Raw genomic sequence first — 24,824 nt, forward strand, 5'->3', positions numbered from 1 at the left:
ATGTTGCAGTACATTTGGGTTGATTTCAGTTGATCCTGGGTCGGGTGGGTCCTCGTGGTCTATGACCCTCCTCTACATAAGAAAAAACCATGAGATCCAATCATCTCTTCCTTTACAGACTGTGATCTCACCTCCCTATTTCCGATTGGGTTGCTATATTTAGGAAACCACCCTTTGCTTTATAAAGAGATCGCACTTCTTACCAGTAAATGTTCTGGAGTTGGAATAAGAGGTCGGCTTTACCGCACCACTTCGTCGGGTTTTATTTAGAGTAGTTGGAGTGAGCGCAGGGAGAACATTTTGTTTTTTTAGATGCCACATTCTAGAGCGAGCTAGGAAAACGACAGGAATGGCAGACATACGCAAGAAACTCGTCGTGGTGGGGGACGGCGCATGTGGAAAGACATGTCTACTGATAGTGTTCAGCAAAGACGAATTCCCCGAGGTGTATGTTCCCACTGTGTTTGAGACATATGTGGCAGATATTGAAGTGGACAACAAGCAAGTCCAGCTGGCTTTGTGGGACACAGCTGGACAGGAGGACTACGACCGGCTGCGCCCTCTTTCCTATCCCGACACCGATGTCATTCTGATGTGTTTCTCCGTGGATAGCCCGGACTCGTTGGAAAACATCCCTGAAAAGTGGGTGCCTGAAGTGAAACATTTTTGTCCCAATGTGCCGATCATATTAGTGGCCAACAAAAAAGATCTGCGCAACGACGAGAACGTAAAGAACGAGTTGTCCCGGTTGAAGCTGGAGCCTGTGAAGGCAGAGGATGGCCGGGGCATGGCCATGCGCATTGGCGCATATGACTATTTGGAGTGTTCTGCCAAAACCAAAGAGGGGATCTGGGAGGTATTTGAGACTGCAACACGAGCAGCCTTACAAAAACGAACAACACCCTCCCAGAGTTGTCTCAAATGCTGTGTTTTGATGTGAATCGACCATCTCTGGAGAGCCGTAACACGCAGACGAGACGTTTCTCCCACTGCGGGAGCGGTGAACATGTATTCGCAGTGATCATGGTTTGGACACTCCCTTGTAAACAGACGACCCAGACTGAACCAAAACCAATGACTGCAAACGAGCTGTTTTGAGCACATTTGATCATCATCTGATCTATGTGTGTGTGTTTGGTGTGTGTGAGTGTGAAATGCACTGGTTACAGCATGTTCTTTGTGGGTCACATGGTGCCAGTCTGACAGGTGGAGGGGTAAAAAAAGGACAAAGGTTTCATTTCAGTGGAAGTCATACGTGCCCACTTCTAATGTGGACATGGCCTTTGTAAAGGATTGCTTTCAAGCCAAGATTTAATATACTAATTTTTTGTGTTTGTAAGTGTTTGCAGAGGCCACTGCCTCACTGCCAAGGCAAGGTTATGCTTCTTTGATAAGCAAAGCAGTACAAAAAATTGCACTCATTATTTATGTCCACTTTTATAGTAAAGTGAGAACGTTTGGAATTGCACAGCACCGAGCACGAGTTACTCAGACACAGTAATATACGATTTTGAAACAAAGCCAGGTTGAAATCAAAGTTATTTAATCCGCTTTGTTCATTTGAACCACATCAAGAAGTATGTTTTTGACTCCACATTAGTTGTGTATTTGTTAATGTGCAACAGGACACAGGTCCAAGAAACTAAACATTTAGTCAGATTTGTAAAGGGCTTACCATATTGTTGTGTGCTGTTTTGCAAGTTCATAGGGTGATGCTTAGTCACAGTTAATTGCAAAAACAAGGAATTTAAAAAAAAATGTTTTTAAGCATGCTGTCACCCTAAACTGTATGCTTGCTGGCTGTAGTGGGAGAAAATAAATGCTTCTTGACTAATTACCCTTACTGGTAATTAAAGAACATTTAGCGTGTGAATGGTGTATCCAGTAAAGGACAAGAAAATATATAATATAATTTTTTGTTTAAATAAACAAATTCCCAAATCTCATTTTAACAAAATCATTTAAAGCACACATGGTATCTTAATAACCTCTGAAATCCAGGAATGCTTGACATTTTTGGTGCATCTTATTTCAGTAATATGGTTCATTTTTAAGAGAAGGCTGAGCTTGTGAAAGGACCAAGCATGTGAGTGTTTTCTCAGTGTGACACATTTTCTAAGAAAGTGTTGTGAAAAGAAGAGTGGGTTCTTGTCAGAGCTCTGTGAGCCAACATGCACTCATGGGATAAAGCCATCTGATGGCAAGGTAGATTTCAATGAAAGAGTATCATGTGATTATTTTAACACCCCCCCCCCCCCCCCCCACACACACACACACACACACACACACACAAAACATCCCACAAAAAGCTTTGAAACACTGAACAAAATCAAAATGAAATAGGGATTTTTGTTGAAAATGTAAAAACTTTGTTTACTGTTGTAAAAGTGAATTGGGATTTGTTAAGAGACAAAAGTTCACCCAATGTCTTCCATTATGACTGTGAATGTACCTCAAATGTTGTCTTTTTTTAAGCTTTCAAGTTTGCTACCGCAATCAATGTATTTGAGCATATTTTTTCATACTTGTGTAATAAATTCTGCTCTTGTTTGATTTGTTTCTCCTTTTAAAGTGTTATTTGTGTCCTTTACTCAATGGTGGAGATCATCACTTTAATGACAGCTATGAACATTGGTTTCAGTGATTGTTGCTACACTGGGACTCAAGGGTAAGACCCTAGTACATTCACTATGCATGTTTTTCTTTGGGCAAAAACAGGAAGATCAAGACATTCCCTTCAAACACAATTTTAATTTGTCTAGTAAGGTACTATAGTAAAGATACATCTGTGTTTAAAGGTGTATCCTGTATAAATCCAGTGAGAGTTACATCAGCGTAAAAGTCACATTCCTTCCTGACTGCTGTTGCTGGGCTTTTTGCAAAGGAATGCATTGTGCTGGACTGGTTAACTTTCCCACACTGGCCCCACTAATGTGCCTCTGATTTTCAATGTAATGGTTCACTGATCAGGAAGCACTGTTTTTATCTAAGTCTTATTTCACTAAAAAAGGAAATAACTGGAAAAAGAAAAGAAAAACGATAGCCAGTGTGTCAAATCTATTTGACTGTATCAAATTAAGACAACATTAATGCAATGACATAATCTGAACTTTAAAGGGTAGACTGGGAACAGTGGGAATTTTTGTGAGTAAAATGAATGCAGAATGTATGTGAACAAGCTGTACTGATTTTTATTTTATTTATGTATTTATTTATTTTTTTTTGGGGGGGGGGTGTAAGTCAATAAAGAATACAAGTGCGCCACCACCTCAAATGTGTCATTCTTTTGCCTCATTTTCCCACAGTAAAGGAAAAAAAACATGTCCTCTCATGCTGTTTTTTAAGGATACATTTGAGCCATAGTCAGCCAACTACATGAGGTTTTCATGGTATTTCCATTGTTTTATAATTTATACTAAATACATATTGTACCCTTTTATCCTTCTAAGTGCTAGGGTTAGAAAATACTTTGTTGATTACTACTTTACATATGATACAGAACACATGATGGGCTTATATAAAGGGCACATTATGAAGGAGTACCAAGTACGTCTTAATATGCTCCACCCACAGCCTCTGATTAAACATAGCCATGACCTACACCTGGAGAGATACATTCATGTATTTTGAAGGGTGCACGTGTACTCAAGAGTATTTTGCTATTTTTCATAAAATCATACCAGCTCGATTTCTGTCTAACTTTCTTTGTTTAATGATAAAAGGGTGCCTAAGAGTCTCAGCTATTTGTGTACCTGCTAAATTTAGACCTGAGAATGAGTATAAAAGGATACATGGGCATTTGACAACTGGTTACTTTAGATTTTGTGTTTGTTTTAATATTCTATTTTTTAAATTGATTCAGTATGCAGTTTTTCACATGATTAATACTTATTGTGATTTAAATGTTACCTTCATCAAAGCAGTTTAATAATTATATTTTCTTATGCTTTAAATAAAAATACCAATAAACCATTATTTCAAATAATAAATTAAAGATGCACAGAGCTGTAGGCAGTATTAACTGTCTTTATTGAATGGACACACATTGTTTTTTAAATAGTACAAGACACAAAGGGTCACAGAAGGATCAGAACAACTGGGAGTCCACTGTGAAGTAAACAATTACAAATTTGAAAGACAGAGTAGAGAGACATATAATGTTTTGTATTGCAGATGGAATAGTTTAACAGCCAGGGTCACTTAGTTGAATTTAGCAACAAATGGTATAGGAATGTCGACCTCCATCTGTCTATCACCTACTCTGACAAATGGCTGAACATTTTTGGTTTTTTCCTTAAGAGCTCTGATAACATTGTTTTGGAATGCATTAATACGTTTTACCATTAAGTCAATCCAGGATTGGATATCAGCCTGAAGCTGTTCAGTAGACATGTCAGCCAAAATACTCTTGAGTTTAGCTTTCACAGCATCAACATATTCCATCACAATTCTGTGGGCCTCTTCTACCTGCTTTGCAACATCAGCCAGAACTTGAGAGTTGATGGCGTCAGTGTATACATCAGTCACAAAGGTGGAGAGCTTCTCTACATTGTGAGATTTAAGGTTCAGGAGAAACTTCTCACTTTGCTCAATAGTGAACTGAATGAATTCTGTGTATTTGTTAATGATATCTTCCAGCTGGATATTTCCCAGTTTCCTAATAGTGACAATGACTTGGTCCTGAATCTTCCTCAAAAATACAGAAAGGTCATCAACAATCTCCCCTCCGCTGACAATGTAGTTAGAGCCAGGCAAGGTGAATTCAATGGCTTTGAAATAGTCAAGGACTGTGGTAAACATGGTGACAAAGTACCCTGGAATCTTTTCAACAGCCTCCTCAGATACATCAGCAACAAAGGCACTAAGTTTCTGGTATATGTCAAGCCCAGACTGCCTCTCTTCATACCCAGGGAATGAGAACTGTGTATCTCTCAGGAATTTAACAACAGCATCAAGAACCATTTGAACTCTCTTTTGGTACTTTTTCAGGATCATAATGGTTTTATCTGTGACAGTTGTCATAACACTGGAAGTATCTACAGCTGCAAGTTTCTCAACAGCACTGTTGAACATAACTCTACCCTGCTCTTTAGCCTCTTCAAAAGAACCCCCAAGGCTTCTAACATGCCTGTTAATTGTTTTGTATGTCCTGACAGCAGGATCGGATACCATTTCCATGACTGTGGGCACCTGTTTTTTCATTCTTAGCATCATCTCATATGGCATCTCCATATTCCAGGTGGTCTGAAGGTTCAGCTTCTCAGCGTTTACCACAGACATCTTCAGACCCAAGATATCAATGTCTGTTGTTGGCTCGGACTGTGGGGAACATGAAACAAAACATAAATTACTAAATACTTAATACTATTAACATTATGATAACATTAAATGGTTATTTGTAACCAGTCAAGTTCACAAAAGTTTCTTACCGGGTAGCGACCATAGAGCCTTGCTTTCACTTGGGCAGGACGCTTGGTCTGCATCTGGAGTGCAATGAGTCCTGCAGCTGGAGTAGACATAGACACAACAAGGCCTTCATCTGGATTTCCAGTTACCTCTTGGTAGATTTCCATAGTCAGGGCAGGTAGATTAACCTTTGCTGAGTTGGTGATGGAGGTATCCACAGTCACAGAACTTAAGATGATGGTGCTCTCATGTTTTCCCTCTAGCATTGAATGTTTTGCAGAAAGGACAGAGGCCATTCTAAGTCCACCAACCACATTAATGTTGGTGTTGCCCTCAATCTGTCCAGTCAGGAACTCAAATTCAGAAGATGAAGAAGCATCAAGTTTGATGATTAGGCTGTCCTGGTTAAGAACACTGGCATCTGTTTTGAGTGTGATCATTGCTGTTTTAATGGCAAACTCATAAGTCAGATCACCCATCACAGGGATCCTGATGTTCTGGATTTTGGGCAGAGTGATCTTTGGAAGTGTGAGCTTGCTGAGGGCAGATGGAACATGGAGAGCGGGCATTGTGATGAGAGTAAAGTCCGGCAGAGGAATGGTGAAAGTGGAGACCTCGACATTCATTACTGGGACTTTGTAGGCAGGGACTGTGATGGTTTTTGGCAACTCAATGCTATATTTTTCATATTCTGATCTTGCTTTATCATAAGATGTAGCCAGCATGTCAGCAGCCTTGTCCTTGCCAATTAGCATGTTCTTGTGCAGACGCTTGACATTGGTATTAATGGCATTGATGATTGGAGCCATATTAATATCAATGGTGATCATCTCAGGGCTCTTCATGTACTTCAGCTTGGAGTTCATGTCAAATGACTGCTGAGTTGTGATCAGGAGATTGCTCAGGCCAGAGTCTTCCCACAGTGAGAAGTCTTCCACTCTTGGTGTCTTGATACCAAAAATTGGTACAGTTATTTCAGGAATGTTGATTGGCTCCTTCAATACATCAAGATTTGCTTCTCCAGTAAGCTGGGAGATGATGTTAATTTCTCTATCACCATTATCCAAGCTGAAGAAATGGGAGTACTTGTACTGGTTGAATCTAGCCAGACCTGTCCAGCTAGATTGTTGCACTTCAGAGTTCAGGGTAAAAGAGACGTCATTCTGGAGATCCACCTTTCCAGACAGTTTAAATGGAAGGGTAACCTTGGCATTTCCCTTATTCTTAGTATCAAACATAAGCTCATTGGGTGTGAGCAAAGCAAGCATAGAGCTTGAGAGAGTTCCCTCAACCAGTCCAGTGAGCTCTGCATTGTGAGAGGCAGTGAAATCTATTTTCATGTCTTCAACCTTAGCTTGGAACTTGACCTCTGCAATGCTTCCCTTCATGGCAGGTGTTTCTGTCTCAAACTTGGCATCAATAATGACGTGGCGGAAAATGCAAATATCCGCCATCACATTCTGACTCAATTTGAAGTTGTTACTGCCTGTTGCTCCTGTGAAGGTCACTTTAGCTGTGTGAAGATCCATGACCACTTCTAGATCACTCTTGTGAGTTGCCTCATCTGAGAAGTCCAGAACTGCAAATTGTTCATTGGCCAGATTGTTAATAGTGAGGGTTGCAGTCCCTGCCTCTACCACAAAGACAGCTTTTTGATTCATTGATATTTTACCAATGCGGTTGATGTCATGTGTGTAGCTTGTCTCCATGTTGGCAGACACTCCATTTTCCATGGCAAAGAATGCATTATTTACAAGCTGTGCAACATAGATCTCAGTGTTTACCTTTGCAGTAGTTTCAGCAGAAGTTTGAGCTGACAGGCCATAGAGAGTCATTGTTGCTTTGTGGTCAAGAGCAAAACAAGACTGGTCAACTTTGATGTTCTCAGAAATAGAGAGGCGACTCATCTTGGGTGCAGCTAAATGAGCACCTGCATCCACGGTGAAGTCAAGGACTGTTAAGGTAGAAGAAGCCTGTGAGTTGAGGTTCATTTTGAACTCTGGTGTGACTGATGTAGTTGTGGTGTTTTCCAGGGCAGCAGCAGTCCTAAGTGTGTAATGAGGTGAAGTCACTCTGAACTCTCCAGAGAGTTTTCCAAAACAGGGGATCTTGCTCATATCTAACACCTTCTCTTTCAACTCCATTGTGAATGTGTCATAATCAAAGGATTGGATTTTCTGGATCATTCTCACAAAATAGTCACTCATATCATCGATCAGCTGTTTGAAGTCAATGGAATACAGTTCATTGACAAACTCCTGAAGTGGTACCATAACTCTTTGGAGCAAAGGCTGGATGTCAATGGATCTGACAGCAGCAAATACAGACTGGATCTTCTCCCTCACCTGATACTGCTTCATCATTTTGACAACCTCATCCATGATGGCCCCAATCATCTTCTCAACCTCATAGCTGGACAGGATCTCTTCAATCTTGGCATATATCAAATTAAACTTGTTAGCAATGTTATACTTGTTGTTCCAGGCCATGATAGTGTCCTTTACTGTTTTCAAAACATTCAGAACTGGTTCAGTTGGCAACTTGGTCGTCAGGTTGGTCAAAAAGTTTTCAATTGAGCTGAGAAACTTTTTCAGGTCTTGGACAAAGAGGTCGAAGTCAAAGTTGTCAATGACATCCTTCAGTTCTGAGATTTTGTTCTGGAACTTTGTGCTGATTTTGTACTTCATGTTTAAGTCTTGTAGCATCTCAATGCTTTGGTCCATCAGGTTAATCATGGTGGTCTTCATGTTTTCAATAAAGGCAGGCAGATGCGCAATGAATGGGATCTGGAGGAAGTGACTTTCGCTGTTTTTGTCATATTTCACAAATCCAGAGATTGCATAATTTTCACTTGCCTCACTGAAGAGGGGGGTTGACACTCCTCCTGTCATCTCAATACCCAATCTCTCTGCGTTGTTATAGGCACTCATTTCCTGATCAAAAGCGTGCTCATTCACTTTAGATGAAACCTTCAGTGTGACACTTTGCTCCTGGAAGCTTAGCATGCTGTTGAACTTGTTGTCCATGTTCGTCTTAATAGTTGGTCTGCCTTCCAGTTCATGGGTTGTTGAGGCTCTGCATTCAAATGATTGTGTGAACAGCATGGGTTCTGCTTTCAGGAGGAATTTGCTGTACAGGTCGCCACTTTGCTGTCCATACAGATGCACTGCACCATCTGAGTTGAAAATGGCATCAATGTTCAGAGTGAAAGGTTCAGCAACAGCTTTGACTGTGCTGTCCAGGCGAAGAGATGGTGAGTTGAAGTTGGCCACGTTGTTAAATTTCATGCTCAGACCAGCAACCTCCATATCAGTGGTATGTGTCATGTGAGTGCCCAGGAGTTTACCATTGGTGTTGCTCTTGGCAGAGAGGACCGCATCAACAAACATCACTTCATACATGTGTTTGAGTTCTTCCTCTGAAAAGACTCCCATCATTGTTCCAGACAGCTCAAAGGTGTAAGGTTGTGCCTTGAACTGGGCTTCATTCACAAAGTTAACCTCCATGATCTTCAGGTCATTTTTCACCATGACTGTGGCAGTAAAACGCTCCATGTTAACTGTGATGTCATGCATGTAGGTGTTTCTGTTGTCAAGGACGTTGTCAGTTTTGGAGTTGAGGGTGAAGGATCTCAAAGACAGAGACAGTGAGTTGGTATTTTCGGTCCTCATCTCATTGAGAGATCCAACGATGTTGTTGGAGAGAATCAGGCCATCTTCATTCAGTCTGAGGTTCACTCTGTTTCTGGTGTTAACGTCGAAGAGGTTACCCTTGAAGATGCCGTTAACATACACTTCTGTACTCGCCATCTTTCCCTCAACACTGAGCTCAGCTGTGTTATCTTTAATAGCTGCCTTAGTGGTAAGAGACATTGTGGCACCATTAGGGTCAACTCCTCCATGGAAAACATTCTCGAAGGTCATTGGGCTGTGCTGAGCAGTAGTTGTACAGCTGGTGGTCAGGCCATTCATGTTCAGGGCCAGGGTGGCCTTGTGGGAGGCAAGGCTTGAAAAGATGTTCAAGGAGGCATCAGCATTGATCTCCACACCAGAGGGGTTCATGGTACCAGTGAGTAAAGAGTAGGCACGGTTCTCTGTGTCATCAGCTTGATTTTCTATCCTGAGGACGACCTGTTCTTCAGAAGCAGAGAATTCAATCTGGCTACGAAGCATTCGCTCATCAGCCTTAGTCACAGAGTCAGCCTGGGCAGTCAGTTTGATGTCCTTGTAGCTTAGGCTCATCTTGGTGGTGTGCTTGATGGGGTCACTGTTGATGTTGGCGTTGGACTCAATCAAAAGTTCCTCATTTGCATATGATGCCTTCACTTTGTTCACAACCTTCAGGATTCCAGAGTTCACACGCAGTGTACTCTCCAATCTTGCTTCTTTCTTTACTGGCTCAACAGAGAAGGTGTGGAGATAGGTGGTGCTGGCAGTCATGGGTCCAATGGTCACACTTCCATCTGTGTTGATATCTCCAGAGAGCATGTCCTTGGCTAGGATGACCTGGGTGGTGATAGTCAGAGAAGTGTCCAGACCTACAGGGGATACAGCTAACACATTGTACCTTCCTGTTGTCAACACATTGTCTGTGACAGCAATGGTTTCCAGCACACTAAGACCAGTGTTGATGAGCATGTGGTTTAGGGAACCATCAAAGGTCATTTTCATAGTTTTCTCTGCAGTGTCAGTGATTGATGTAGAGCCTTTAAAGAAAAAGACAAAACATTAACATATTAATTAGTTACAAATTTCTAATGTTTATCTTAAGTTAAATTACATTTTAATGAAAAGAACAGAGATTAAATAAATTACCCTCTGTTGAAAAGCTGAGAAGTTTGATCGGACTGTCAGCCATGATGCTGAATTTGGCCAAATAGCTAGGAGACTCAATAGTGTTGTTTCCAGCAGACACAGTTGCCTCCCAGTTGTAATAGTTGGTGTTGACTTTGGAGGTCACTTCCACCATCCCCATCAGAGGCAGGGTGAGATCAAATTCAGAAGGGATGGTGAAAGTGGGAATCCTGATCTCCTTTGATGCAACATCCATGCCCAATTGAGGCATAGAAATTTCTGGGGAGGTGACCACTGGAGGAATCATTAGCTCCTCAGATGATTTGCCACCAAGAGGCAGAGGGAAAGTGATGGTCAGACGGTCCTTGTTGAACTTGTATTTGAATGTGCTTTCACTGGTTGGAGAAAAGTTGTTCAATTTAACTGGTTAGTAAATATTATTGTACTTTTCTTAAACTTTAATCAGGATCAGTTGCAATTTTAGCACAGTCCATATAACTATATGGGGGTTAACTTACAGGTTCATGAATATGTTTTCAGGCATGGAAGGCATTTCCACATTTTCAATTTTGTTCCTCAGGGACTCAACATAGGGGACATCGGTTGTGATCTTGTCCATCCAGATATTGCTGGCCTGATGATCAAATATCACATTTGTCATGTTTCAGGCTGGAAGAACTCAAACTTTGCTAAAATAGTCTAAATTATATTATCCTTACCTCAACTGCCTTGTTGAAGATATGACGAACTTTCATGTCAGTCTTTACCACCTGCTGGTCCATTACATCCGCCACAAACTGCACGAGCCAGGCCTGGATGGCTTCAGTGTAAGGCACCAGCATCTTAGTTTCAGCATTCATGTTAGACATCAGCTGTACCTCAGCCTGCTCCTCACCTGAAATGAAAATAATTCAGAATTTGAATTGAGAATGCACCAATGAGAAATCATGAGTTTTTGAAATGTTTAATCTTTGAAATCTGTTATCAACATGTTTTATAGACTTACCATATTTGAATGTGACTGCCTGGATGGAGAAGGTCTCTGGGAGTTTTACCTCACTTTTGATCTCCATAGTGAGTACGTCAGAATTGCTCATGGTAGCAGTGAGAGCAGCATCGGTATTGAGAGAGGGGACCAAGAGCTGAACCTGCAGCATGCCATCAGTCATGGTCTGAAGGCTTTAAATAAATAAAAAAGAAACAAATAAAAAAACAGAGAATGTCATTGGCTGAAGAAAATTCAGAAACAAATGTATGCATGAGTACCTCCTTTTAGGTAAGATATTACATTTATTTCAGTGTTTGAATAAAGTGTATGGCCTGGCTAACTTACTTGGCACGGCCAGTCAGAGAGATCTGTGGCACATTCTTGTTGGAGATTTCAAGTGTAATGGATTTGCCTTTGGCACTGCTGTCAGTCATGCCAACCTTAACACCAGCCTCAACATCAAAGTCAGGGATCTGGACTTCGGTGGTGAAGACATTCCTGTTATAGTTGTATTTCATGGTAGCTGTAGCCTCTGTAGGCTGAGCACCTACAAGGACAACAAGTAAAAACATCATCAACAAGGAAACAAGCATTTTGGAACTCCCAAAAATTAATAAAGGAGGTTGTTTTATTAATTAATAATAACTAACTAACTAATAACTAAATAGTTGTTTTTGATCTTTTTTCTCCAAATATGAAGCTCATACCCTCAGCTCTCAAGGCCAACTTCAAAGAGTCAACATTGGGGACGCCATCTTCTCCTTCACTGAGACGTTCATAGGTGATGGTGGCTGTGTATTCAGAAACCTCTTCAGAGGGCTTGATCAGCAGAGCAAACCTTTGGAGAAAAGGTAAACTCAGATAAGTTTTCAAATTAATCTTTAGTGGTATAGCACTATGAATACAGAAAACCACAAAAAAACCCAATCTTTAACTACCTTTGGCAAATTCTATATCCATTCTAGAGCCAATAACTTGATGGGATGTTTACCAATGTTTACACAAACAATCAAGATACTTTTTCCAAATTTAACTATGCAATCTGATGTAACTATACAGAGATGAAACAAATAAAAAAACAACACTTTTTTCTGAGTTTAAAAACATGATAATCATTCATTACGTTGCCATCAGTGACACAAAATTGTACAAGAGAATGACTTACTTGGTCTCTCCATTCAGGGGGAAGTAAGGAATGTCAGTCTTGCCACGAGTGTCAGCACGGCTTGCCTCTGTGCAGTATTTAACTCCAAAGAGAGTGTCACAGCTGACTTCAGCTTCGTTGTGTGGGATCACTGGAGCAAAACCACCGCCCACAATCTGCACCTTATTGCTATAACAGCAAAAAACAGCAACATTGGTTTTCTATATCTCAAAACTAAACATACACATTTTCTTGTCTTCTGTATGTAATTATCACTCACTCTTATCTACCATTTCTTTACAAAGGCACAACACAAAACTAGACAATACATGTGCGTATTTTACAACAACAGACAATTATTATATTGACTAAATGTAAAAAAATTATTTCTTTTTTGTTTTGTTTTTTTACCTGATGGTGAAGAGCTTTGTAGTGCCCTGTGGGGCGGGGATTGTAAGCTTGACCTGGCTCCCCTTCATGGCGATCTTGGCATTGAATGCACTCTCATGGTACATGTTGGTGTGCATCTCAACAGCGGACACAACAAATTCAGGCACATGGACTCCCATCTTTGTCACAAACTCAATTCCAATAGATGGCATGAAGACCAGCTCATTCTATAAAGCCAAGACAAATAAAATACGTTAAAGTGTGCAGAATCATGAAAACTATACTAGCACTTCTTCTCCATTTAACAAAATACCTGTCGTACTATTTATATAGAACTTTTATAATGATCATAGACTTCAATAAAACATCATGATTTTTTAAAGGAAGTACATTCACAACAGAGCTGTCACACAATTAAAACACTAGAGTAGCATAATTTGTATTTTACATTTACCATTTTACGAGCCACATTAAGGCCTCCCTTTGCACCAGGAGTGAAGGTACCAGACATAGCAAATGTCAGAGGCAAGCCAGATGCTGTTGGCATCATGAACCTGTTGTCCATGAAGATGTAATGGGCAAGCAACTCATTGTCAGTGCTGGACATCAGCATAGACATCACCTGATAAAAAGAGTCAAAAGTCACTTTAAAAGTTCCATCACTGTTTTAAAGAATAGAGTTGTTATTTGTTGGACAGACTTTTTCATAAATGTACAACATGCAAACAGAACAGTACCTTGGTAGGCATGAGCCTCATGAAGATATCTGCATACATAATTGCATTATCAGCAATATACTTCAGTTCATTGCCCCTGATGTAGCCAAGCTCAGCTCCCATGATCCTCAGGTAGGCCATAGCCTCTGGGGACTCTTGACTCTGCAGATCCTTAACCAGCTTGTTGAAGTTTCTTGCAACCTCTCTCATGAGATTCTCAGGAACCTTTTGGAAAAAAAGTTGTATTTTTGGGAATGGTATCAGTGGAAGTAACATAACTCAGATGAATATGTTTAACAGAAGTAATTACACATAAAATATACCTTATTTCCCTCTGTTTCCATGGGAGCAACCCATTTCCTCAGAACTTCTCTGACTTGTGGTGGCATCTTGTCATCAGCCCAGTACAAAGCCTTGGACAGGGTGTCAGGGAAGAACCCATTCTTTCCAAACAAAGCATCAATGGTAGGCTCAAAGCCCTTTCCTTCCATGCCAATCTGTTGGTAAAACAGGTTTAGTTTAATGTTTTTGAGTTTGAATCGAGGCCAAACACATATTCACTTTCCTGTTGTTATGAATAGAATATCTTTGCTTGAGTATTTAGTATGTGTAAACAAGACAAAAAAGAGTATTGCATACCTCCCAAACATCCATGTTAAAACCAAAAGCTTTCAGTGTAGTCTCAAGCATCATCTCCCTTGGGATCTGGCTGCTGGGATCAAAGACGATGTTTCCCTGAATGCCGCTCAGCTTGTAGTTGCGAGACTTTGTGCTGTATTCACCGTGAGCAATGACCTCAGTGTCCTCCAGGGCATCCACTATCTTCCTACCAAGTCTGGAGCAACAATGGAATTTGATCAGCTATATATTCATACAGTTAGATTGTTAAATCAGCAGAATTGGATTAACAATTTAATCCAGACTTAAATTGGCTGTCAGTTGAAAGGGGCTCTGTTCTTACTTCTGGGTCTCTGGGTCGGTGGAGGTGATGATGTTGTAGATGTGGGAGGTCACAAAGGACTTGATCTGAACGTTTTGCTCCTGCCGAAGCAGCTTCTTGACCATCTCAATGTCGCTGTCCTGAGGATTTCTCATCACAGTCAGGTAAGCTGCCAGGCGTTTCTGCACAGCACCTTTGGGATACTGGCTGACTCTCTGGAGGTTAGCGCGAACCTGAATAAAAAAAAAGATACAGGTAGTTGTTTGTCATCGTTTTAAGTAAAACCAAAAAACTGGGACACTTATAATTAGTTAAAGGGGATGTTGGTTACCTCATCTGTCACAGTCATACGTCTGAAAGCCTGGATGGCAGCCAGCTGCACAGACAGGGTGGTTGCAGGCTGTCTCATGCACTTCAGCAGGGTGGCTTTAATGGCTGGGTCAGCAGCCTCCATTGCATCGCCCATGTTTCCAACAACCTGGATGGAAAGAAAGACAGTTTTATAAGTAAGGAGTTGCTATAAAGATCTTACCTTTTTTTGTTCAAGTAGTTGAATTTCAGAACTGGTAACATACTCTCAAGGACAGGAAGGTCAGATCTTTCTCTCCAGGGCAGTCAGGGCCCAGAATGGTAGTCATGTACTCAGAGACAGCAGTGATCTCAGGGGTGAGACCCTCAGCCTGATACAGTCTAAGAAATAAATAGGTGATAAGTTGTCTATATGAAAAAAAAACTTACAGCTCCCAAAAATGAAGGTAGGTGTACTTACTTCCTCACTGCATTGCTCAGGGCATACATGATGGGTTTGCTCTGCTTGTACTCAGCCATAGCCAGCATGTCCTTAACCATCAGTCGGGAGGGGTTGGGCAGCAGACCAAGGGCATAGACGGCAGCATCAACCTCAAGAGCAGCTTGGTCAAAGGTCCTGAGAACCTTCAGCAGCGCACTGGTGCACTCTGGAGTGCCGCACTGAGCCAGAGCCTGAAACGTCACCGCCTCGGAGGCATCCATCATCTTGACGGCAGCAGATCCAACAACGTCAAGATTCAGGCCGCGCATTTCAGACACCAACTTGTTAAAGAGGCTGGCTCGCTCCTCGCCTTGGTTGCTCCTAGACAAGGCCATCAGCTTCTGCATGGTGATCAGGGCAGCCTCAGTTGTCTGCACAGGGAGCTTGTCATCAACAACATCCATGGACAGGTATTTAAGGTTGTCCTCATCTGCACAGAACGTGAATCGCAAACCATTAAAAAAAAACACAGAACACAATGACAGATTTGGATATTTTACAGGCTTTTTTTTTTAACACTCACTGTGGTCAAAGATTCTGTCATTGATCTTGGAGGTCTCCCTCAGAGTCACAGTCTGCTTCACCAGAGTGGAAATTCCATATTCATTCCTGTTTGCAAATAAATATAGATCAACTGGTCATGATTGGAAAAATAACAACTACGTTTTGATTTGAAGACCAGTTTGAAGAATGTGATGTGCAAAACTAAATCTAAATTGTTTACAAATATAGGAACAAACCTATATTACAAGTTGTCATGTATGATGAAGTTTTGCCCTCTGCTCATCGCAAAGACGAGTTTATTTGAACGTTTAGAGACATGGAAAATGGGTTTCTATTTCATGGTAAATGTGTTTTCTGTTTTCAACCTACTGGGAGGACATGGGCAGGAAGATGTGTTTCTCTGTGCAGATTCCGCTGGTCATGGTCTTCTTCTGGTTGTCAAACTTGTAGTTGCAAGTCTGGGTGCTGTCAATCAGCTTGGACAGAGGGAAGTTCTGTGCGAAGACCAACAAAAAACACATTTTCATTGGATTCTGCTTGAAACTGATTTCCTGGATGTCAGCCAGAGAAAGTACAGCTCTTTATAAATAATAATATGCTATCAATTTAGGTGTTTTAAACAATGTGTTTAAATGCATTATCCTTTCATTAAAATGAGTGCTGTTCACTTTCATTTGTTTCAAACCCTACACCCAATCTAACAACCCTTAGCTTGAGCTTGTGACGCTGCCAGTATTAGTCTCTCACCATGCCGGTGATGAGGGCCAAGGGGCTGGTGTGCTGCCTGCGAGCAAAGAACATGTCACATTTGGAAAGATCCCTGGTGACAGTCACATCGGTGGCAATGTCCTCTCTGGCGTTGACGCTGAAGTCGGTGGGGCAGACTCCATGCACGGTGGCCTGGAAACAATAGAAGGCACCATCAACAATGAGGATGTTGGACACAATTTATCTCACAGAGTTCGAAGAGGGTGACGAGTAAACATGTTTTTCTCCGTTAGAAGCCTCCCTAAATTATCAATTGATCTGAAAGATTGCCTCCCTGTTATGAGAGCAGGTGAGGTCATCAACAAGATAAAGTTATCTGGGACTTTGCCCTACAGCTCACAGTCCCTCTGAGAACATGATGTTACAGGAACATTTATCACCTGTGTCTGGGGCAGCTTATCAGCTCATTGTGCAACTTATTAATCTTTGCATGAGAATCAGATTCCACAGTGTGACTCTAGTCTGAATTGATAGCTAACAGCTGGAAATACTGAATAAACAAAAGGGGCAATAAAAAACAGTCAGGGTAGCTACCATTTTCTTGTTCTTCTCCTCTTCCATAACCGGCACAATGAGGGAGGAGACGATTCCCCTCTTGATGTTCAGGATGTTGACAGGCTCATCGTCCTCAGGGTAGAGTTTGACCTGAAGCTCTCCCTCAATGGTGATCTTCAAGGGGTTCCTGGTAAAAGATAATATTTTTTTATCAAGCAATGTATGCCTTCTTTATTTGCGAACATTTGAGCTACATCTATTTAAGATTAAATAGGAAGAAAAATGTTGAATCTCTCCTGAAAATAAAACAAGGGGATTTACTTGGCCATGGCATCTCGGAAAGCTTCAGCTCCAGTAGCGGGACGGTACATGGAGTTTCCGTCTTCATCCACATCAAAGATCTCGCTCAGAGAGCACTCTGTGGTGCGCAGGATGAAGCTACAGGTCTGGGGCACTTCAACTTCAACCTGTGCAGCAAATCAAGCAGTTTTTTTATACTTTTGTTTCAATTCAGGGCCATGGGAGTGGTTTTGTTTGCAGTAAGTTTTAGGGTAAAAAAAAAATCATACTTTGCAGGAGACTTTGGGGCCACTCTTGTTGTCGCTGGCTCCGTTCACGCCGTTAAAGGTTTCAGCTTCATAGTCGTACACAAACCGCCTGAAGTTCTTGAATCTTTTGGACACTAAAAATGTGTTTGAAACATCAGTTAAAACATTGCTATGCTCATTTTAAATACACTGGATACCTTTTTAACAAAATCTCAACAAAAATGCAATCCATTTTTTATCATCTGTTCGACACTATTTACAATACCACCAGTAAGTGCAGTTTAGACAATTTATACAGAAAAACATAAATTGGGTTCAAGCACCCAGACTAGCTCAATCATGAGTCTGTTTAAAACAGGTACAACCTTTGACATAAACCTTTAATTATTTTAAATGACCAAATATACTAAAATCCATCCAACGATCATCTCTAAAGAAGGAATTCAAATGTGTTTTTCTGACATGTATACCAAATTAAATCACACTTTATACATTTCATAAAACGTTTTAAGTTTGAAGAAGTTACTCACAAGGGCAAGCTGGGGATTGTTCCTCAACACTTCCCACATCTTGCTCTGGAGAAGGAAAAAGAACAGTTTGCTTGACATTTTTAAAAGACGAACAGTGTTCCAAAAACACACCAGACAATATGTAAAGACTTAATAACGTAATACACAACTACAATATAATTAAATTGTTTATCTTTTATAGCCGCATTTTCAGTTTTCAAAACAAAGATGAACCTTTCTATTTAAATGTCCAAGTGCTAAGATAACTCTTAAACATAATTTGTGACATAAAAACAGTAACGACTTAAAGGAAAAAGTCCTTATTATAAATGTCAAGCAACAGACAACCACTAACTTTTCTCGTACATTCTTCAAATATTACCAATGTTTAAAATCTAAAAGTTGAGTTAAAAAACAACAACAGTGTAATAATACTCACGGGCCAGTGCGTATGTGCCGAGCAGCAGCAAAAGACAGACTTTAGTACCCCCCATGATGGGTTTTAGTAAAGCTCCTTGAAGCTTTCAGGTAGGGAGTCTTCCTCTTTCAGTGAAGACTAATTCTTGTGGTCCGCTCCTTTGGTTTTTATAGGCCCCCAATCTTACTGTATGTTATTACTTGCAAATGTGTTGCCCTGGTTCCAAAGTCTGAGATGTCCTTGTGGCAGGCCAAAGGTTCAAACATTTCACAAACTAAGACATGTCTGTCAGCACGGGGTGGGGAGGATGATGTCTTCCTATCTTGTATTCTTGTTTAAGTGTTTGGGGTTGGATTTTTTAAACAGCAGGAACATTTATGACACAGAAATAAATACAACGAGGTACGAATTTGTCAGTAAATCATAAAAATGTAATACATCTAAAAAGAATAATCACTTCAATGTCACAGAAAAGCTCATATTGTGACTCACCAGCATCAATTGCGTGTTTGCAGTGCTCAAAGTGCAGTAAACAAATGCAGGTTTAAATATTGAATTGATTTAGCAAAGTCAGAGGCTTCATTTTAACATTTAACTGTGTTATCTTATTTGTCTTTTTTAATGTTTTAAAATATACAGTGTTAAAATCAAGAATATTCAGAGGATTGATTTCATGTATGAAGACAATCAACATGTTCAAAAGGATCCTGGATATCTCAGTTCCTACCTAAATATTTTGAAGAACAAAGGTTACACTAGAATATCTCTTTGAATACCTCACACAATCTTAATGCCTTTTTAGGAGAGACAGAAAACCTTTGCCCCATGACTTCTAAACAATATGAATCATAATGACAGAATTGAAACCCAGGTCAGCTGGTGCTTTTGAAACACTACTTAAGAGTGCTATCATCACATAAAGCATGCCTTAAAGTGTTTTACTGTTTTATGACATTATCTCATTAGTGTAATATATCCCCAAAACTTGGATTTCAATTTTTGTGCTTCAGACTTTTATGTAATCATAGCATTTGTGGAAGGATTTATGGATAAAATTGATAAAAGCTGCATTTTAATTTGGAGTTCAGATGCTTGTTTTATGGAATATGTTCTGTATGTAATGTAAGGTAAGGTAAGGTAAGGTAAAGTAAGGCTTGCATTTGCAGCCGGACTCAAGTCGGCACTTGAGAATTTTGTTTTGTTATGCACTTTCATGTTGGCTTTTTTTTTTTTTTTTAACCAGAAGTTGCCCCTTTAAAAAAAAAAAAATCCTTCATACCTAAATGGCACACAATAAACAGAGGCAAGTAAACCATTCAAATTATTATCCTATGTTGTTTATAGGGAGGCCAGGTATATCCAAAAAGGATAAAGAAAGGATATGTCAGGTTAGCATTTGTGGGGAGTAACTACTAGGCTACAATGGAGAACATTAGCTTGATGCTAGCAGGACAATGCTCTGTTTGTGATTTAGCCATAACATTAGCAAAAGAGAGTTACTGAAATTCAAAAATGTGTGTTTTAAAAGTATTACAGGATCTCAACGTGCTTATGAAATTGACCTTTATAATTGGTAAAGTCCGATTGTTGTCTTTAAGTTAGTGTGCCTGGTGAAATAGCACTGTAAATAAAAGATCCAAGCGTATAACAATACAGGACAAAAGCCCCAAAAGGATCCAATTTGGACTATTGGTTTGACCAAACAATACCTATGTATCCATCACTAATGATAGGGATCTTTCTGTATTTACTATTTAGTTATTGACCACAATACCAAGTGTCAAGTGTTTCTTAAACATTATACCAATGATGCAACAACAGCTAATAGTAAAAAAAAAAACATTTATATTTGCACATCATCAAACAGCTTAATTATAAGAGCAATTATTGAGTTTTTTTTTGTAATGGGCTATATTCACAGTGTGGTGTAAGTGCTTTTCAATCATCAGTTTTTATCCTTGTTTTATATTGTTAGAATCATATGAAGCAAAGGTAGACATCTGGTATGCTCTATTAATCAATTGACTGCCCTGTAGTGTTATGTTAATAATGTTATTGTATTAAAAATGTAAAGTAAGCCATTTGAGCTGTAATTAAGGCTGAGCATTTAAAGTAAAGTTAGTGGTACTCCAGTGGCTCTTCATATTTATTTTGAATACAAAAGCTCTGTTAAATTTTATTACAAAAATGGGTCTCTCAACACTAGCATACCTACCTCACCTTTCACCTGGTTGTTCATGTGATGGCGGTTTGATCAGGTATATAACAGAAGTGAACCTGAGATAAGTTAATCAGGCCTTTAAAGGTCTGTCTGACATTACATAAGAGTCACAGCAGCGGCCTTGGGTGTGTGTGAACAAATTGAGCGTTATATAATAATAAAAAGGAAACTGTGGACGATTTTGGGAGCAATTGTATTCATGTTAGGACGCCTTTCTGCTGGGTATCTTGTGATGGTTAACGTTTCTAAAGTCAAAGTACCTCGAAAAAGTTTTCACAATCAACAAACTAAAACACATCTAGTGACTACTGATAACTAAGCATGCATTTAAGCAAATACAAAACAAGACAACTTATGGACTTCTATGGTATCCTGACATTCAGCTTGCTTATACTGAGATTTGGTAGAGAAATGTGAGAGTTGGAGAAATGTACACATTTAATGGTATATGTTCATAAGTATACACAAACTTTTTTTTTCACTCCTCTAACTTTCACTACCTAATCTACATGGTGCACCTTTAAGTTGTATTTATAGCTCTTCAGCGCTAACTGTGGTTAGCTTGTCTACACAAAGCTTTGTGTCTGAACGGCAAGCTTTTTTTCAGTTGTTTCCAATAAACAGAGTCCATGACAACTATCATGCATTATCATAGCATTTTTGTGCTTATGTTACCGCTGACTAGTCAGGAAACCGTCATGTCAGACAGTAGGCCTAAAGGACTCTTCCTGGAATTATTCCCTTTCCATGTTCAAAATTTGAATAGTTCATGCCTTTGTGCCTCACTGAAGTACAATCAGCCCCCCCCCCTTTTCCAGGTTTGGTAAGTTAGCAGTTACATCATTCTCATAACAGAAGTAATGTAGATCGTTGCTTGTAGGGTAGGCTATGTTTTATGCTAGCTAGCTAGCTAAATTACGCCTTTACACCTGTTACACAATTTAGCTTCAAATTCGATAACACCAGCTGTTAATGGTCACTGACGCAAGTTTACAGCGTAAAGCTGGATCATGGCATGAGGTCCAATGTTTGCCATCTGTTATATTAAAACCAGATTAAAGGTGCTAAAAAAATAAATAAATAATAAAGCTTTTCTAAAGTTGCCCCATGGGGACCAATAAAGTTTTTTGATTTGAATTGAATTGACACAAATACTATAAAACTCTATAATGCATGGGTAGGCTTTTTTTTTTTTTATCATCGGTACCTTATATTAATATGGAGGTTAAAACCCAGAACAATTATAAATACAATATGTACTGCTTCCAGATTTGTTCCCCCTAAAGACACAGTGCGTTTCCTTAATTGCACTGTATAAAACACTTAGGCTCTGAATGAAACAGATACTGCCCAACAAATATTTGTCACTGCTGACATTTTCTTCTCCTTCATAACAGTAAATTCTCAGGTTTGAGTGAGGCCTCCATTTCATTTAAGTAAAAGGCCTGCCAGTGATCAAGCATGTCTATTAGGGGAACCTGGGACTGCTGAAACAGTATTAATGTAAGTGATTCTGCCCTGTACTTCACTGTTCGACACACCAATAAAAGACATTTTCTTTCAGTTAATGAGGTTTATGGACTGTTATATAAAACCATCAACTTCAAGTGCTATAGATTAGGGCTTGGCAATATGGACCAACACTCATATCTTGATATTGTTTAGCTGAATGGTGACACTTGATATATTGATCAATATATTTTTGATATGTAAGAAATAATAACAAGTCATTTCTAATTCAAATCCACTTTGGCCAAATGCGAAATATTTTTTATGAACAGTCATCTCCACAGTGTGAGCATGTACAGTACATGAACAGAGACATGAAGATAAACTAAAATAGATGAACTGGCAGCTCTACAGAATACACATATAACATTATGTTAATGCAACATAAATATAATGATATGAAATTTATTGTCTTTCCCTTTATCTTGTATAAAAATATATTGATACATCTTAAAAGCTTGATATATTGCACAGCCCTTGAAGAGATGTGTCTCAACAGGAAAGGAAATAACAACAGAATTAACTGCTGAAAAGCTTTATCCTGTGGGCGTCACCAGCACCCTTTATTGCAAAACTTACAATCCGGATGTTGGACAGACCTTTTTGTGACAGTGTTAATGCAGGGAGTTGACCTGTTTTTTTTCCAGTTGTGGAGTTGTGGGTGATTTACCCAATGTGCTAGAAAACACAACGGGCAGTCTTAAATGTAAACAATGCTTTCTATGTGTGGAACAGTCCTTGCTTAAGAGTGGAATCTATAACATCTGGTGCACAAGGAAAAACTTGTGTAGCATCTTTATATTCTTTCTTCAGTTGAAGCCAAGCATTTGAGCTCTCTAATGCTCAACACCAACCCATGGTGTCAACAAGTAGAGCAACAGAGGCATTTTATTTAGTTCACATTTGTTACCTATGTGTCAATAGATGATTTTACTCATCAACCATATGCGTGTGGATGTTTGTAAATTTCATCACTGGTAATGAAATACTATTAGTTTGCCTAGCCCTCAGTTTGCGCTTTTAGAATTTATCAAACATGTTGAGGCTGGCTGAGGTTTACATGACACAATTGTGCTGGCATGCAGAAGGGGTGTTTATTAAAGAGCTGCTGCAATCCAAAACAAGGGCTTTGAGCTGCAGAATAAATTATATGCCTGTGCTTTAATGAATTACATCAGTGTTGTTGTTCTTTAACATCTTTGACCAAATGTATAAATATGTATTGTTTAATTGGTTGACATTGGTTAAACAATGCCATCTGCTGTTTTAAATCAGGCAAAATCTTGCAGGTCTGTTCTTATGGTGGAGAGGTTCATACTTTTCTTAAAATTAAACAGAAAAAAGAATACAAACATTACCACCCCCCCCCCCCCCACCACCACCACCACCACCACCACCACCACCACCCTTTGTTTAGCTTTTCAGCATTTAAAAGTTGGCAGAAATGTCTTTGTTGTTTGTATGTACTCTTGGTGTAATCTGTTTTCCAATAGCACATGTTATCACATTGAACCTGTTGTAGGGCAGTGAACAGCACCCTGACAGCATTGTCCTAGTTGCCACTGATTGGTATCTTCATGAACTTCTTGATAACATGTTATTTTACTGTCAGGGATCAAAGGTTACCATTTCTGACACTTTTCCTCGAAGGAAAATCCTAGGAATTGAGTGTTCAGCTGAACTATGCTTGGCAAGACTTGCTTTGACTTAATTTACAAGTCTTTTTAAAAACTTGATATCACTAAACCTGACAAAACTAAGCACTACATACTTTATTTGAGGTACGTATTCTCATTTGACTGTTTGAGTAGCCCTAAACAAATTTCATAGTTCTGCAAAAATCGATTAAATCACCTGGTGTGTGTACAGGCAGTCCAATTAGGTGCAAACAGTGATTCAGCACACAAGTCTTTTGATAGCAGAATGTATGTTGAATATACAGTGTGCAGGTGTTCGTGTGCAGAATAATGGTCAAATAATGGTTAAAATGGTTGAGCTTAATTGTATAATGCAGATGATAAACCAACCAGAGGGCCATAACATATCTGCCGTTCAGGTACACAATGCAAATGAGAGATGAACCCGAAACATTTGTTTGTTTGTTAACACAGGACCCGAAGGCAGGTAATCACATTGACAGAAGCCTGAATCCCATATTTATTTTGGCATTTGGCATACAGTCACATTAGAGTTTAAGAAAAACATGTTGCAGTGACCCCATCTGGCTTTGTATGCACATTACATTCCGGGCATTACAGTTTGCGTGGATGTCAATTTAATTACATAACTGTTTATTTTGTTAGAATGATATCTTTACCATGTGTTAAATATCTTTATCTTTAAGAAAAGTTTAATATTCTGCAGACACACAGATTGAAGCAGACATAATATAAGCAGTGACATAGGTGCATAAAAAAACAGTAAAGGACACAGTTTGATGATAATGATTAAGAAGAATAACAATATAACTGAAATAATAACTATGAACAAACAAAAAGAAGTAAAATATACTTACTATAGTAAAGCATGTGATTTAGTGTTCACATATTTGCTTTTGTTTATGCCATTGTTTCACCTTGTTATTAAAAGCTTTGGAGTCAGTAATATTTGTGATGGGAAGGTATTCCCAATTTGCTGGCCTCTAACTAAGAAGGAGACTCGCCAAATACTGTCTTGTGCTTTGCT

General features: G+C 39.5%; 2 protein-coding genes across 2 annotated transcripts; one reads left to right on the top strand and one right to left on the bottom strand.

Annotated features, from left to right (window-relative positions):
• The first annotated feature begins 121 nt into the window (after positions 1-121).
• LOC306831249 (rho-related GTP-binding protein RhoB) lies at positions 122-2,553 on the top strand. Its single transcript, XM_079355217.1, has one exon. The coding sequence runs from the start codon at positions 350-352 to the stop codon at positions 938-940; it is 591 nt and encodes a 196-aa protein (XP_079211343.1). The 5' UTR covers positions 122-349; the 3' UTR covers positions 941-2,553.
• A 1,459-nt stretch (positions 2,554-4,012) lies between these two features.
• LOC306841216 (apolipoprotein B-100-like) lies at positions 4,013-18,522 on the bottom strand. Its single transcript, XM_079370957.1, has 26 exons — positions 18,431-18,522; positions 18,013-18,057; positions 17,504-17,616; positions 17,256-17,401; positions 16,974-17,121; positions 16,419-16,571; positions 16,041-16,165; positions 15,691-15,776; positions 15,147-15,597; positions 14,953-15,067; positions 14,709-14,855; positions 14,399-14,610; positions 14,077-14,272; positions 13,761-13,934; positions 13,459-13,662; positions 13,176-13,343; positions 12,743-12,948; positions 12,353-12,520; positions 11,895-12,025; positions 11,533-11,734; positions 11,206-11,378; positions 10,919-11,094; positions 10,718-10,833; positions 10,221-10,594; positions 5,430-10,111; positions 4,013-5,319 (listed from the first exon to the last, which is right to left on the bottom strand). Exons 1-26 carry the CDS (start codon positions 18,483-18,485, stop codon positions 4,201-4,203), a joined length of 9,885 nt encoding a protein of 3,294 aa, XP_079227083.1. The 5' UTR covers positions 18,486-18,522; the 3' UTR covers positions 4,013-4,200.
• Positions 18,523-24,824: the final 6,302 nt, after the last annotated feature.

The sequence above is a fragment of the Symphodus melops genome (genome assembly GCF_947650265.1).
Source record: "Symphodus melops genome assembly, chromosome: 1".
Taxonomy (NCBI): Eukaryota; Metazoa; Chordata; class Actinopteri; order Labriformes; family Labridae; genus Symphodus; species Symphodus melops.

Bases quoted from the DNA above. Each gene is read 5' to 3' on its own strand.
- LOC306831249 (XM_079355217.1), top strand. From the start codon at position 350: ATGGCAGACATACGCAAGAAACTCGTCGTGGTGGGGGACGGCGCATGT.
- LOC306841216 (XM_079370957.1), bottom strand. From the start codon at position 18,485: ATGGGGGGTACTAAAGTCTGTCTTTTGCTGCTGCTCGGCACATACGCA. The intron at 15,777-16,040 runs GTAGGTTGAAAA...ATTTGCAAACAG, and splicing joins TTCCTGCCCATGTCCTCCCA to GAATGAATATGGAATTTCCA. The intron at 12,026-12,352 runs GTAAGTCATTCT...TTTTCTCCAAAG, and splicing joins CCCCTGAATGGAGAGACCAA to GTTTGCTCTGCTGATCAAGC.